The sequence below is a fragment of the Pseudorca crassidens genome, chromosome X (genome assembly GCF_039906515.1).
Source record: "Pseudorca crassidens isolate mPseCra1 chromosome X, mPseCra1.hap1, whole genome shotgun sequence".
Classification (NCBI taxonomy): Eukaryota; Metazoa; Chordata; class Mammalia; order Artiodactyla; family Delphinidae; genus Pseudorca; species Pseudorca crassidens.
In genome coordinates, this window is record NC_090317.1 from 97588702 (window position 1) to 97605748 (window position 17047).

Below are 17047 nucleotides of genomic sequence, written 5' to 3' on the forward strand. Positions count from 1 at the left end.
ACATTTTGGTACATGACTCTTTAAAATAGACTTTAAAATAAAGAATGTTACAAGAGACAAGGAAGGACACTACATAATGACCAAGGGATCAATCCAAGAAGAAAATATAACAATTATAAATATATATGCACCCAACATAGGAGCACCTCAATACATAAGGCAAATGCTAACAGCTGTAAAAGAGGAAATCGACAGTAACACAAAAATAGTGGGGAACTTTAACACCTCACTTACACCAATGGACAGATCATCCAGACAGAAAATTAATAAGGAAACCAAGCTTTAAATGACACAATAGACCAGATAGATTTAATTGATATTTATAGGACATTCCATCTGAAAGCAGCAGATCACACTTTGTTCTCGAGTGCATATGGAACATTCTGCAGGATAGATCACATCTTGGGTCACAAATCAAGCCTTGGTAAATTTAAGAAAATTGAAATCATATCAAGTATCTTTTCTGGCCACAATGCTATGAGATTAGAAATAAATTGCAGGGGAAAAAAACGTAAAAAGCACAAACACATGGAGGCTGAACAACAGTCTACTAAATAACCAAGAGATCACTGAAGAAATCAAAGAGGAAATCAGAAATTACCTAGAGAGAAATGACAACAAAAACACGATGATCCAAAGCCTATGAGATACAGCAAAAGCAGTTCTAAGAGGGGAGTTTATAGCAATACAAGCCTACCTCAAGAAACAATAGAAATCTCAAATAAACAATTTAAGCTTACACATAAAGGAACTAGAGAAAGAAGAACAAACAAAACCCAAAGTTAGCAGAAGGAAAGAAATCATAAAGATCAGAGCAGAAATAAATGAAATAGAAACAAAGAAAACAATAACAAAGATCAATAAAACTAAAAGCTGGTTCTTTGAGAAGATAAACAAAATTGATAAACCTTTAGCCAGACTCATCAAGAAAAAGAGAGGACTCAAATAAATAAAATTAGAAATGAAAAAGAAGTTACAAAAGACACTGCAGAAATACAAAGCATCATAAGAGACTACTACAAGCAACTGTATGCCAATAAAATGGACAACCTGGAAGATATGGACAAATTCATAGAAAGGTATAATTTTCTAAGATTGAACCAGGAAGAAATAGAAAATATGAACAGACCAATCACAAGTAATGAAATTGAAACTGTGGTTAAAAGTCTTCCAGCAAAAAGAAGTCCAGGATCAGATGGCTTCACAGGTGAATTGTATCAAACATTTAGAGAAGAGCTAACACCCATCCTTCTCAAACTCTTCCAAAAATTTGCAGCAGACAGAACACAGCCAAATTCATTCTATGAGGCAACCATCACCCTGATACCAAAACCAGACAAAGATATTACAAAAAAAGAAAATTATAGACCAATATCACTCATGAATATAGATGCAAAAATCCTCAACAAAATACTAGCAAACAGAATCCCATAACACATTAAAAGGATCATACACCATGATCAAGTGGATTTATCCCAGGAATGCAAGGATTCTTCAATATATGCAAATCAATCAATGTGATACACCATATTAGCAAATTGAAGAATAAAAGCTATATGATCATCTCAATAGATGCAGAAAAAGCTTTTGACAAAATTGAACACCGATTTATGATAAAAACTCTCCAGAAAGTGGGCATAAAGGGAACTTACCTCAACATAATAAAGGCCATATATGACAAATCCACAGCAATCATCATTCTCAATGGTGAAAAACTGAAACCAGTTCCTCTGAGATCAAGAAGAAGACAAGGACGTCCACTCTCACCACTATTATTCAACATAGCTTTGGAAGTCCTAGCCACAGCAATCAGAGAAGAAAAAGAAATAAAAGGAATACAGATTTGAAAAGAAGAAGTAAAACTGTCACTGTTTGCTGATGACATGATACTATATATAGATAATCCTAAAGATGCCACCAGAAAGTTACTAGAGCTAATCAATGAATTTGGTAAAGATTCAGGATACAAAATAAATGCACAGAAATCTCTTGCATTCCTATACACTAACAACAAAAGATCAGAAGGAGAAATTAAGGAAACAATCCCATTCACCACTGCAACAAAAAGAATAAAATACCTAGGAATAAGCCTACCTAAGGAGTTTAAAGACCTGTACTCAGAAAACTATAAGACACTGATGAAAGAAATCAAAGATGACACAAACAGATGGAGAGATATACCATGCTCTTGGATTGGAAGAATCAATATTGTGAAAATGACTATACTACCCAAAGCAATCTACAGATTCAATGCAATCCCTATCAAATTACCAATGGCATTGTTTACAGAACTAGAAAAAAAATCTTAAAATTTGTATGGAGACACAAAAGACCCCAAATTGCCAAAGCAATCTTGAGGAAAAAAAACAGAGCTAGAGAAATCAGACTCCCTGACTTCAGACTATACTACAAAGCTACAGTAATCAAGGCAATATGGTACTGGCAGAAAAACAGAAATATAGATCAATGGAACAGGATAGAAAGCCCAGAGATAAACACACACACACCTATGGTCAACTAAACTATGACAAAGGAGACAAGGATATACAATGGAGAAAAGACAGTCACTTCAATAAGTGGTGCTGGGAAATCTGGACAGCTACATATAAAAGAATGAAATTAGAACACTCCCTCACACCATACACAAAAATAAGCTCAAAATGGATTAAAGACATAAATGTAAGACCAGACACTATAAAACCCTTAGAGGAAAACATAGGAAGAACACTCTTTGACATAAATCACAGCAAGCTCTTTTTTGACCCACCTCCTACAGTAACGGAAATAAAAACAAAAATATGCAAATGGGACCTAATGAAACTTAAAAGCTTTTGCACAGCAAAGGAAGCTATAAACAAGAAGAAAAGACAACCCTCAGAATGGGAGAAAATATTTGCAAATGAATCAGTGGACAAAGGATTAATCTCCAAAATATATAAACAACTCATGCAGCTCAATATTAAAAAAACAAACAACCCAATCAAAGAATGGGCAGAAGACCTAAACAGACATTTCTCCAAAGAAGACGTACAGATGGCCAAGAGGCACATGAAAAGCTGCTCAACATCACTAATTATTAGAGAAATGAAAATCAAAACCACAATGAGGTACCACCTCACACCAGTTAGAATGGGCATCATCAGAAAATCTACAAACAACAAATGCTGGAGAGGGTGTGGAGAAAAGGGAACCCACTTGCACTGTTGTTGGGAATGTAAATTGACACAGCCACTATAGTGAAGTGTATGGAGGTTCCTTAAAAAACTAGAAATAGAACTACCATATGACCCAGCAATATCACTACTGGGCATATACCCAGAGAAAACCATAATTCAAAAAGACACATGCACCCCAACGTTCATTGCAGCACTATTTACAATAGCCAGGTCACGGAAGCAACCTAAGTGCCATCGACAGATGAATGGATAAAGAAGATGTGGTTCATATATACAATGGAATATTACTCAGCTATAAAAAGGATGAAATTGGGTCATTTGTAGAGACGTGGATGGACCTAGAGACTGTCATACAGAGTAAAGTAAGTCAGAAAGAGAAAAACAAATATCCTATATTAATGCATATATGTGGAACCTAGAAAAATGGTACAGATGAACCGGTTTGCAGGGCAGAAACAGAGACACAGATGTAGAGAACAAACGTATGGACACCAAGGGGGTAACGTGCGGGGGGGGGGACGGGTGGTGGTGGTGGGATGAATTGGGAGACTGTGATTGACATATATACTCTAATATGTATAAAATAGATAACTAACAAGGACCTGCTGTATAAAAAAATTAAATAAAATTCAAAAAAATGTCAGTTTTCAATAAGTTTTAAGAAAACACAAATGAATATATCTATGAAACAAAAACAGACTCACATATATAGAGAACAGACTTGTGGTTGTGGTGTGGGGGACATGGGGGAGGGAGGGTTTGGGAGTTGGGGATTAGCAGATGCAAACTATTATATATAGGATGAATAAACACCAAGGCCCTACTGTATAGTACAGGGAACTATATTCAATATCCTGTGATAAACCATAATGGAAAAGAATATGAAAAAGAATATATGTGTGGGCTTCCCTGGTGGCGCAGTGGTTGAGAGTCTGCCTGCCGATGCAGGGGACACGGGTTCGTGTCCCGGTCTGGGAAGATCCCACATGCCGTGGAGCGGCTGGGCCCGTGAGCCATGGCCACTTAGCCTGCGCGTCTGGAGCCTGTGCTCCGCAACGGGAGAGACCACAACAGTGAGAGGCCCGCGTACCGAAAAAAAAAAAAAAAAAAGAATATATGTGTGTATAACTGAGTCACTTTGTTGTATGGCAGAAATTGAACACAACATTGTAAATCAACTATATTTCAGTAAAATTAAAGAAAGAATAAACATCATTTAGTTTTCATAATCATCCTTTGAGGTAAATACTATTATTACAGATGAGCAAACTGAGAAACCCAGAGAAATGAAGTAACTTCCTGGAAAGCATTAAGATCATAAGTGGTTGAGCTAGGATCTTTTTCTAAGTGGTCTGATTTCAGATGCTGTGCTCTAAGAAAAAAAGACTACCTTAATATTGTGGTAAAAACAATGTTATTTGTTCACCAAACCATTTCATTTTCTTCCTAGGCACACAGGAAGACTATACTTCCCAGCTCCCTGGCCTTTTAAACAAGCCATGTGGCTAATTCTGGCTGATGGAATGTGGGTGGATATATATAAAAAAAAAAATCTCCAGGTTAGAGCGATGGCTTCCCAAGATGAAAAGAGACTGTATCTGTAGGTTATTACTTACAGGAGAGCCTCTCCATCAGGTACATCTTTACTGAACTTTGTGAGCACAAGAAATGAACCCTTTCTGTGCTAAGTTACTGAGATTTGGTGGGGTGTTCGTTATGGCAGCTTGTGTAAATAATACTAATAGAAAATTTGAAAATTATGAAATATTTCAAAAGTATTGAAAAGTGCAGAATATATTAACAATCATATCTCTATCCCCAGATTTAACATATATTAATATTGTCACATTTCCTTCAGGTTGTTCTTCAAGAAACCCATTAGATATAACTAATAGCTAATAACCAATAAAAAGCATCACCTCATCCCTAACCGTTCCTTAGAAGTAACTACTATCCTGAAGGTGGTGTCTATTATCCTCATTTACATTTTTTACTTTGTCTACGATATATTAAATTATAGAGTATTTTGTGTGCTTTAAAAATAGGAATGGTATCAAAAAGATGGGGTTTTTTTCATTCCATATTGTTTTTGAGGTGTCTCCATGTTGGTACATGTAGGTCTAATTTATTCAATTACAGAGGTATGTAGAAATACAGTAATTTATGTATCCATTCTCCTACTGAGAGACAGTTGAGATTCTTCTTATTTTTTTGCTTCTACAAACAACGTTGCGATGAACTTCCTTGTACCTGCCTAGTATCATAGAGTCAGGAGAGGCCTCTCTGAGGATTTTCTCATTTAAGCTGATACTGGAAGGATGAGAAGCCAGCCACGTGAAGAGCTGGGATACCAGTGTTTCAGGTATCTGGAACAGTAGACAAGCCCTAACACCTTAGGGAATGGCATGTACTTGATCCAGTGAAGTTACAGTGAAGTGAATGAAGGAAAGAGTGGCAGGAGATGGAGGTGGAGAAGCAGGCAAGGACCACTGTGTTAATGGCTTTAGAGACCACACTAAGAAGTTTGGGTTTCCTTCTATATGCAAAGCCATCCAAGTGTTCTCATTTTTTCTAGGTTGGTCAGACCATACTCACAGTGAGTTCCTTCCCTCAACTTCACTATGAAAGGAGCATCTCTTAAATGAAAGCAGTTACTGCTTTTGCTCTCCATTTTGGAGGAATTGATTGTAATATCATAAAAAAAAGAAAGAAAAAATACTTTTCATTTCCTTTCCCAGACTTTTGTGTCTGAGGGGCAGCTGTATGTTTCAAAAGGAAACTACATTTGACCCTTGAACAACATGGGTTTGAAGTGCATGGGTCCACTTATATGCAGATTTTTTTTTTCAGTAAATGTTACTACATGATCCGAGGTTGGTTGAAAATCGCAGAACAGCAGATAAGGAGAAATTCCAGTTAGGGAGGGCCAACTATAAATTATACATGGATTTTTGACAGCAAGGAGGGTCTGTGTCCCTAACCCCCAAGTTGTTCAAGGGTCAACTGTATATGTATCAAATTTTCAATGTTCCATCAAAAGGGCTTATAAGGAAATGTTCTTTTTTCCCCATATTTTGCAGTCAAATTGTTCCTCATTAAAATCAGATTGACTTCATGAAAGATCTAAAGTGTTAGGTTGATTTAGGAGCTGAGGAAATATGCTGCTAGTTCTGAAATTATCTCAGGTGTGATAGAATCTGGTGATGACCAAATAGAGCAACAATTGAAGAGTGGGAATGAAAAATTAGGTATTTATGCTACAGTGCCAAACATTGTACTGTAGGCTTTAAAATGATAAATTACACTATTTCCAAAAGTTTGGGTATGAGCCATTCCTTTAGAAACTCAGCCAAACATGCTAACATTTTCTCTCCTTCCTTATTCATTTTTTCGATTAGCAGTTCCTATATTTGCTTAATTGTCTGTACTATCAGGTTGGGAGGTGCGCTATAACTTTCAGTTTTCATTTAAATTACCTCCCGATCTCCAACAATTCAAGCACATCAAGTCTCACAGTTCTATTCTTGTATTTTCACCCTATTTTCCATTAGAATATCGTTTTTAATAACCAGTACTTTTCAATTTTTAAAGATACGTATTCAGACTCACAGAAATTTCATTAATATCTAACCCGATGGATGCCGGTGAAAATTCCTCTTTTCTAAAACAACCCCCATCCACCCATTACTTTTTTTTATTTGCAAATTGGTTGTAATTTCTCTAGGTAGAATCTTACTGCCAAATAGAATGAATACCAAGAGGCATGGTGTATAACTGTGTTTAATAAATGCAATAAGGCAGAGTTAAAATCCCATCAACATCACACAGAATCAGAATGTGAGTATTAGAAAAGACCTTAAGGACCATCTTGTACATCTTGTGTGTATGTGACCACCACGGCGTTTTAAGTGAAGTCAATAGTTTTCAGAAGAGGAAAAAGAACCTTCAGTAAAACAAATCAAAACAACTGCAAAAAAAAAGGTAACATTCTAACTAACTTAGAAACAATGTGTTTGTTTCCTGAGGTAGCAGCATAGGGATGAATCTTAGGGAGGTTATCTGCCCTCCAGCAACTGTACCTGTGTGTGTGGGGGTGGGAGTGTAAGTAATCTAATGTCTTTTGCTGAGTACTATGATGGTATTGTTTGTGTAAATGTGCTTTAGGATCACAAAAGAGGGAGCAAGTGATTAATTACACTCCAAAAGTTACACCCTCAAAAGACAGGTGAATGGTCTTCAAGAACGACTAAGAATTACACAAGTGGACAAGAATGAGAGTATTTTAACCTTAGGGAACAGCATGTGCATCTCTTACACCTAAGAGTTACAGATAAGAATCTGCAAATAGATGTTTGAAAAGGGTCGCAGCAATTGACGCTTTTAAACGGTTGCACATTAAAATCACTTAGGAAGCTTTTAAAAATCCTGAAGCCCAGACCAATTAAAGTCGAATGTATTGGGGGTAGGGGTGGCATAAATATTTTTTAAAGCCACCCACCCCTCCACCGCCCAAGATTCCAACGTGCAGGCAAGGTTGAGAATCGCCGCTTTAACGCAGGAAGCAAAATTATTAAACGTGAATTATGAGGGGAGAAAAAGTGGCAGTAGGGCACAGAAGATGAACTGAAAGTCCTTGGAAGGCAGGGCGGCTACTTCAAGGGCAGGGACAAGAACCAAGTGGGAGAATCAGCGGTAGAGGATTTAAGGGCTGTTTCCGTGGTAGAACTGCCAGGATTTGGGGGTCGGTAAAGAACTCAGCATATATTCAACTCCGTTAAAGTGAGGTTATTCTGCCAGTGGCCCTGCTCCTACCCCTAATCAGATTTTCTCGAATCTTTTCCCACAGTTTAAAAAAAAAAAAAATGACGGAAACGTCTTCTATCCCACGAAAGGCGCATGGGCAGACTGTGGGCGGGGCAAAGATCTGAGAAGTCAGAAGCACGCAGCCGCAACAATTTGCGAGTCCAGAACCACAAGTCACAAACATCTGGGATAGGGTGGCCTCCCGATCGTGTTGCACCCACCTGGGGAGCGTTGATCGACACCTCAGCGCAAATTGGAGGCTTTTAAATCCCAGAGGGCGGAGAGGGCAAGGGCGCGGCAACTGCTGACGTTCGCACCGGCCCCGCCCTCACATCCACTTCCGGGGGCGCCCGGCCCCCGCTTCCGCTTTTCCCGCCAGCGCGCCGGCCCCGCCCCACTCCCACGCGCCCCCCAGCGTCCGGGCGCCCAACAGCAGGGAGAAAAGGCACAGGTTGCTGTCGGAAGTTCCCCTTTGGCTCCCTTTCAGTACTGCCTAACAACTTCCGCTTTGGGCAGTCAACAACATGGATGCTGCGGCTGCCTGGCGGAGCTGCATCTGATCGGTTGCGGGAGCGCAGCTTTTCTGCGGCGCCCGCCCCGCTTCCCCGCCCTCCCTCCTCCCCCCCTGCCCCCTCCCTCCCCGCCCCTTGCTCCAGTCCCTGGAGCCGGCGGGCTTGTCGCTACATGGGGGCGGGCCTCCGCGGCCGGCGCACGGCTTCCTGTTCAGAGGCGGCCTGGCGGTAGTAAGCGGCGGCGGCGGCGGCGGCGGCGGCGGCGGCGGCGGCGACGACGACTCCGCCCGCGCCCACATCGGCGCGGTGACCGAGCGCCCGGGAGGGAGACTCGAGGTCCGCATCTTGTGCCGCTGCGCCAAGCCCGGTTCTGCGCCGCGATGGCCCCAGTGCAGCTGGAGAACCAGCTGGTCCCGCCCGGAGGCGGCGGAGGGGGCAGCAGCGGCCCCGCGTCAGCCCCGGCGCCTCCTCCTCCGGGAGCCGCCGTGGCGGCGGCCGCTGCGGCGGCGGCTAGCCCTGGCTACCGGCTAAGCACCCTCATCGAATTTCTGCTGCACCGGGCCTACTCGGAGCTCATGGTGCTGACTGATCTGTAAGTGCCGCGAAATCCACGCCTGCTCCCCAGCCCCCCCCTTCCCGCCCAGCCGGCTGAGAGGTTCGCACCTCCTTCTCCCCAAAAGGCTGCTGCTTTCTCCTCTTTGCTGGACTGCTTAGTCTAGAATTTTTGAACTCTTGGGGCCCAGCGGAGGTGGAGGAGAAGCTTTGCGTTTGGGGTCTTTCTGGAGATGAAGCAGCCGAGACTTGTGAATTATGCACGTTGTTAGACTCCCTGAAAAGCCAGTCCTTGGAATTTTTGCTCGATTTGCCAGCTGAACCCTATTGATTTCTTGGTTGGAAGCTTTCTAGCCCAGACCCCAAGATTACGGTTTAGGAATACATACTATTCGAGTTACAAAAAAACCCCCCCAAAAAACCCAAAGGTGAGAAATTGTTTTACAGCTTCTTACGGTACATTTTAAATGTGGGTTGTAATTACTCCTGACAAAGTTTGAACTCAGGAGATGTATTGTGTATAAAATAATGTGAAATTTTGGATTCCAAGTTTGTTTGTTTTTCTGGAACGTTTGGGACTGAAGTCTTCACGCATTTAGTGTAAGGTTGTTTTGTAACTAGCCTGCTGTTATTGTCTCTTGGGGTATGAACGGAGTTTGTAAATCACCAAGTTACCGGGTGAAATGCCTTGCGACATGATTAGGGTGTTAATCTCTTCAGAATAGGATCGGAATACACTGTAAAGATTTTCACGTGTGTGAAGAAACTAAAATTTAGGGGTATATATACTTGAATTGCTGTTTTACACTTTTAAATTCATGTTCAGAAAAAGTAAGAGTTACTAGTTTTCATCTAGATTCGTTTTTATCTTTTATCTATTGGTAGGCTCCAGATCAGTGTATTCAGTTGAAATACACGAGTATGTAGGTATTAGGCTGTGCAGTGTCACAGTACTTTGTTGCTAGAGACTGTTAAAATATTTTTTTTTGCAGATGACTTAAAGAATTAGAATAGGCTCCACTTATTCCTGTAAAACATCATTCTGAGAATTTTGATACACTGTACTTTACAGAAAGAAGCCTCCCCCCCCCGCGCCCGTGTAATGAGAAACTTAAATAGCTGTCATGATGAGGGATTATTGTGGTAATATACTTCTCTGCACCATTAGTTGTTGGATTTCATAAGAATTTGAGTATCCATGAGAAGATATCATGTACCCGTCCTATGTAGAGCTATGGGAAACTGTTGAAAACTGCCGCCGTCAGTGTTTGTGTAATTTGTATAATTTGTTTCTCCATAGGGCATTTGTAGCACTTCTTTGAATTGTGTTGTTGTTACTGTTTCAGGACTTAGTTATGAAAAGAAACTTTTTTTTTTTTTTTTTTTTTTTTTGCTGTACGCGGGCCTCTCGCTGCTGTGGCCTCTCCCGTTGCGGAGCACAGGCTCCAGATGCGCAGGCTCAGTGGCCAGCCATGGCTCACGGGCCCAGCCACTCCGTGGCATGTGGGATCTTCCCGGACCGGGCACGAACCCGTGTCCCCTGCATCGGCAGGCGGACTCTCAACCACTGCGCCACCAGGGAAGCCCGAAAAGAAACATTTTATTGCTGTAGAATAAGTATATAGTTTTATACTTCATCCTGCACCCTTTATAGGTTGATGATTCCCATACTTATTTCTCCAGCACAGGCGCCTCCACTGAACTGCAGACTCTGTATCCAGGTGCCTACGTTTAAGTACCTAATGGGCAAGTTCTGGACCAAGTCCAGAACCAAACTGCTGATTCCATTCGATGCCCCCAAAACTTTCCTATCTCATTAAATAGTACCTCCATTCTTCCTTTCGATGCTTTTAGGCCAGAAATTTTGGAGTAATTCTTGGCTCCTCTTTCTTCCAATCCCACACTCAGTACATTAGCAAGTCTTGTCATCTCTGACTTCAGAATCTGACCACTTTTCAACGTTTCCATCAAGTGTTAATCCTTTGCTCGTGTTACTGCAGTAGTCTGCTAACTGTGGCCTCTGCTGCTACCCTTGCCCCTCTACGGTTTTTCCTCCATAAAATAGCCAGGATGATCCTTTTTTTTTTTTTTTTTTTTTGCGGTACGCGGGCCTCTCACTGTTGTGGCCTCTCCCGTTGTGGAGCACAGGCTCCGGACGCGCAGGCTCAGCGGCCATGGCTCACGGGCCCAGCCGCTCCGCGGCATGTGGGATCTTCCCGGACCGGGGCACGAACCCGCGTCCCCTGCATCGGCAGCCGGACTCTCAACCCCTGCGCCCATCAGGGAAGCCCCAGGATGATCCTTTTAAAACTTATTTGCTCACAACTTTCCCGTGGTTCCCCATCTCACTTAGAGTAAAAACTTTTTATAGTCACCTATATAGAGAGTGACCATAAAATTTATGGTCCAAGTCAGGACACTTTTGAGCATGAAAGGTGGTGCTATTAATAGCAGTGGCAGAACGACAGGCATAAACCGGGACTATCTTGAGCAAACCAAGACTGTGGTCTACCTTTAATATCCTACATGATGTGTCTTCTCTCCCTTACCTCTTTAACTTCATTTCTAATACTCTCCTTGCTTCTTCTGTTTCAGTCACGCTATTCTTATTGATCTTTCTTGATAGGGTCAGGCACACTCCACCTGCGAGCCTTTGCTCTTCTCGCAGAAATCTGTGTGGCTTGCTTTCACATTTCCTTTAGGTCTTTGTTCAGATGTAACTTATCAGAAAGACTTTTTGGTGATCACCCATGAGAAGTACTCTGCCCCTTCAACCTATCCTTCTTACTCACTGCTTTGTTTTTCTGCAGCACTTACTGTTTGTCGTCTGTCTCCTCCTCACTGGAAGTTCTATGAGGACAGGGATTTTGAGTTGTTTGCTACCTCCCCCAGGGCTTAGAACAATAACTGTTCTAAGTCAGGGCACCTGTCATTGTAGACCTGGGGAATTTAAGGGGAAAATTCACTGTTGCTCTTGATACATAGGTATATAAAATAACTTTTTTCTCTTTTGATTTGTGGTAACCAAAATTGGTTTAGGAATATACCTTGGAAGTTCCTAAATCATGTATTTTTCCTTGTTCCAGGTAAAAACTGCCAGGATTAATGTATTAATATAAAACCAGTGTTCAAGGTATACTTTGAGTCTTATTTCTGCCACATTTGATGCTTGTCTGTGGACTATTGAAAGTAAAAAAGGTGGTTTGTTTTTGGCCCCAGATTTCTATTTTTTTTTCCTTTTGCTTGTTCATTTCCTCCCCCGACGCATGTAATACATGCTTTCATTTTAGAGTTTACATTCTGCTGTGATTTTTTAGAGACTTAGGTTCTTCCTTTTAAAAACCTCTTTTAATTAAAATCAGAAAATGCTAGGATCTCAGTCATGTAAACTTGTCTTAAAACGCTTTGGTGTAAACAAGGTTTCTGTGACTTCCTCCAAAGATTCGCCCTTTAGGGTTGGTTTTTGCCCCAAGTGGTGGATTTGTCATCCATAAAGGAATTTTAAATAGATTAGGAGGAATTGGGGGGGGAGGGATGTAGGCAGCAAAGCCTGTCCTTTGTCCCTGAAATGACACCACCTCTGGCAAGAGATGATCCTTTTAGGGTCTCTTGGGGGGGGGCGGGCGGCGGCTAGAACAATGATTCCTATTCTTTCTACCCGCAAAGGCTCTACTCTTCTGTTTTTCTCCCTCTCTCACATACAAGTATCCATGGTTCTCATTCTCTCCCTCTCTTGAGGACAGGGGAGTCTTCTCAAGGAGTGTTTTCCGGATCTTTCACAGGTATAGGAACTTCCCAGTAGCTGCTTTTACTTGCAGTCTTATAATAAGGCCTTAATTTTTGCTTCATCCTCTGATCTGCTGGCCCTTCTAGCTCCTATCTAGTTTCTTGTATCACTTGGATCATAACTTGAGCTTCCATCCCATTGTCTACCCGAAGAATTGTAGGTAACTCTAAGTCAGAGCTCATTTTAATAGTTTCCCTTCCTTGTACCTCGAATCTCTGGCGGTGGTTTTAGTTTTTCTGCACTTGTGGCATGTCGGGGGGAAGAGGGTCTAAGCGGTTCAGTGTGTATTCTTCAAGAGCCTATTAGATGTAGGGGAGGCTTTAGAGTTCAGGCTGTTGAATCTTGGACCATAGGATAGAGGTTTACAGAATGTGGTGATTCAGGAAGCAAATCAGGATCTTTCTAAGCATCGGTGGACGTGAGAGTGTTAAATGGTATAATTTCAGGGAAAAGGGTGACATTGGTTGCTGGCTTTCGTACTGGAGAACTAGCAAAAAAGAGATCAAAACCTCACTGGAGCTGTTTAAAAGTAATCATTTGCATCTAACCAAGCAACATCATAATTACTGTACGTCCCTTGGCTGACGCTGGCCCTTTTGTGTGCCTAGCTTCTAGTTTTGCCCACCATAACAAAACATGGGGGGATTAGTGCTTGGAAGCAAGGTTCCATTGAATATGGGGAGGCTGGCAACTAAGTAGTACCTTGCAACCATGATCATTTTGGTCTTAAAAGAATATTTTCTCTGACTCTCTATGATGTAGTGTGCTAAGGTAAGACTTGGTCTTTTTAAATGTTTGAGGTTCATGCAGTATCTTTTGAAGCACTTTGAATGGAGAGAAATGTTCCTTTGTTAGTTTTTCCTTTGTAGCTATATTGCCGGAAACTCATAAAATAAAAAAGAGTAGGGAGCCACACAAGCCTGTAGTGTCTATTCATCCAGTTTTTCTGAAATACTAAGGTATTTAATAAGTCAAAGTAAAGACCATTATCATATTTTAATGAAGGTGTGCATGTATTTAGTCAGTTTCTTTTTTTTTTCTTCTTAGACTGCCAAGGAAATCTGATGTGGAAAGGTGAGTATGAAAAAAACCTTAAATCTGTGTCTGTGTTGATATATCTATGAGTATGTGTGTGTGTGAGTGAGAGAGAAAGTGGCGGGGCGGGGAGGTATGTGTAGGTATGGGTGGTAGAGTTGTGGACCAGGAACATAGGCGCAGAGAGCCTAGGGTGACTTCACACCATTTGTTTAAGGAGCCCTGGGAAATATAATTTCCTCATCCTTGACAATTCTTGGTATGAGGGCAGCTCTGGACCTTCTCTTCTAGAAATCTTTATTGAATCACTGACCGGGTCAAGTGCCTGAGGGGGTAGGAAGATGTAGAAAATCAGAACTAAATGGAGAAAGCTGAGGAAGAGACTGACTTTAGAAAGTTTGCTGCTAATTTATCATTTGCTGCAATGATGCTATTAGAGATCTATAGAGAGTGGACATTTGTCTACTGCTATTGCTGTTTTATAGTTAAGAGAATTTTGATTCAGTTGGAGTTTGGGGCTTAAGACATTTCTAAATGCTAGTATGTTTCCATAGTCCAAAGGAACAAGATAAATTAAGCTTTCAAAGAAATTAGGTGAGGGAGATTTAAACTGTGGCTACAGTATAGGCTACTTGACTCTATATTTGGAACTACTTATGCTCCTTGGTTCATCTTTTTGTTAAATACCAAGTCACTAGGGCGGACTTTAGCATTTATTAGTGACTATGCTCCACTCCCTACCCCCAGTGACCTTTCTGAGAGAGTTAGACATAGATCGAAAAGATAGAAGTGGAAGAGACAATTGAAGCATACCTGTATTATGGTTTGGCTGGTCCGTTTTTAAGGAAGGAAATGAAAATCAGGATTTGAACAAAAATAAACAGATGGGACCTAATGAAACTTAAAAGCTTTTGCACAGCAAAGGAAACCATAAACAAGACGAAAAGACAACCCTCAGAATGGGAGAAAATATTTGCAAATGAAGCGGCTGGCAAAGGATTAATCTCCAAAATTTACAAGCAGCTCATGCAGCTCAATATCAAAAAACAAACAACCCAATCAAAAAATGGGCAGAAGACCTAAATAGACATTTCTCCAAAGAAAATATACAGATTGCCAACAAACACATGAAAGAATGCTCAACATCATTAAATCATTAGAGAAATGCAAATCAGAACTACAATGAGGTATCACCTCACACCAGTCAGAATGGCTATCATCAAAAAATCTAAAAACAATAAATACTGGAGAGGGTGTGGAGAAAAGGGAACCCTCTTGCACTGTTGTTGGGAATGTAAATTGATACAACCACTATGGAGAACAGTATGGAGGTTCCTTAAAAAACTAAAAATAGAACTACCATACGACCCAGCAATCCCACTACTGGGCATATACCCTGAGAAAACCATAATTCAAAAAGAGTCATGTACCACAATGTTCATTGCAGCTCTATTTACAATAGCCAGGACACGGAAGCAACCTAAGTGTCCGTCAACAGATGAATAGATAAACAAGATGTGGTACATATATACAATGGAATATTACTCAGCCATGAAAAGAAACGAAATTGAGTTATTTGTAGTGAGGTGGATGGACCTAGAGTCTGTCATACAGAGTGAAGTAAGAAAGAGAAAAACAAATACCGTATGCTAACACATATATATGGAATCTAAAAAAAAAAAAAAAAGGTTCTGAAGGACCTAGGGGCAGGACAGGAGTAAAGACGCAGACTTAGAGAATGGACTTGAGGCCAAGGGGAGGGGGAAGGTTAAGCTGGGACGAAGTGAGAGAGTGGCATGGACATATATACACTACCAAATGTAAAATAGATAGCTAGTGGGAAGCAGCCAGGGAGATCAGCTCGGTGCTTTGTGACCACCTAGAGGGATGGGATAGGGAGGGTGGGAGACGCAAGAGGGAAGAGATATGGGGATATATGTATATATATAGCTGGTTCACTTTGTTATAAAGCAGAAAGTAACACACCATTGTAAAGCAATTATACTCCAATAAAGATGTTAAAAAAATATATTTGACACCAGCCAAAAGTAAATAAAATACCCACAATGCATTCATTTGGGGAAGAAAAAAAAAAAGAAAATCAGGATTTGTTCTGTCCACTCTGGGGTAGGAAGGGAAACTGGGCCTTGGAAAACCAACTCATGCTGCCTATCACTTGGGACAGCGTGGTGTCAAGAAAAAACCGTATTAAAATAGTTTACAAAGGGGGATGTCTCCTTTCCAGTAGAGGAGCTCCTCTGGCAACAGAATTAGTAATATACAAATATGTTTACTCTGTGAGAGAAGAGACCTCACATCCTCTGTAAGCCGTTGCTGAGTTAGAATGACAGCACTGAGGCTCCTAGCACTGAGGTGACTGCCAGATCTTAGTGTACATTTAACATTTCTGCTGTGTTCCAGTCTTGCCTGTGATGCTCTCTGCTTGTTTTATCTCTAAGGATCCTTCACAGACCCTGGCAAAGAGTCATAATTGTATCAGTGTCCTTGATTCTTCTCTTTCTACCACCAATAATCATATTGCAGGCTGAACCTTAAGGAAGTCTTTCAGGTTGTTTGTGGGGTATGTATGCTCTCAATAGGATCTAGACTCTGTGGTCTTCAGTTAGGATTATGCTTCAGCAGAAACTTTCATTTTGGCGCATTGCATCATGGTATTGCTGTTGGTGAGATACAGAGGTGTGGGTCGGATCTACAGGTCAGTGAACAGCTGTAACAAGATTAATATGTCAGAGTCCACTTGGAGGGAGGTTGGTGTCTTGCTGGGGCCTGTCATCAGTCCTGGCCTGTCGAATATTTTTGTGTGTGTCATAAGGTAAACCATGAAAGGTATGATTATCAGTTTTGTAGCCGACATGAAGTTGAGAGGTCTAGCTAACACGCTGATTGACAATGTAAAGCTTTTAGTAAAGCTTTTAAGCCTTTATGAGGAGATGATAAAAATACTGATGAGTATGGGGAGAAAAAGCATTGTAGTGGGTATAGTATAAAAATAGATATGGACAGACCTTTTAGCTTTTATTTTTAGTACTTTGTTATTGAAATTAGTTTGGTCAAGAGTTGCATAGTTAAGCTCTTTATTCAATTTTATAAATCATGCTCTTGCAAGATGGGAAATGGGCCCTTGCCTTTGTAGAAATAATACAGTTTCAGGTTTTGGTAAA

General features: G+C 41.0%; 1 protein-coding gene across 4 annotated transcripts in view; it reads left to right on the plus strand.

Annotated features, from left to right (window-relative positions):
* The first annotated feature begins 8465 nt into the window (after positions 1-8465).
* The window catches only part of MED14 (mediator complex subunit 14), a 75000-nt gene continuing 66418 nt past the window's right edge, over positions 8466-17047 (plus strand). For 3 of the 4 annotated variants that reach the window (XM_067723254.1, XM_067723255.1, XM_067723256.1), the window contains exons 1-2: positions 8468-9083; positions 13878-13904. In XM_067723254.1, the coding sequence (XP_067579355.1) occupies positions 8872-9083; positions 13878-13904 (239 nt within the window). In that variant the 5' untranslated portion in view covers positions 8468-8871. Of the gene's footprint in view, positions 9084-13877; positions 13905-17047 lie in introns of all 4 variants that reach the window. The other variant, XM_067723257.1, reaches the window with a different exon arrangement.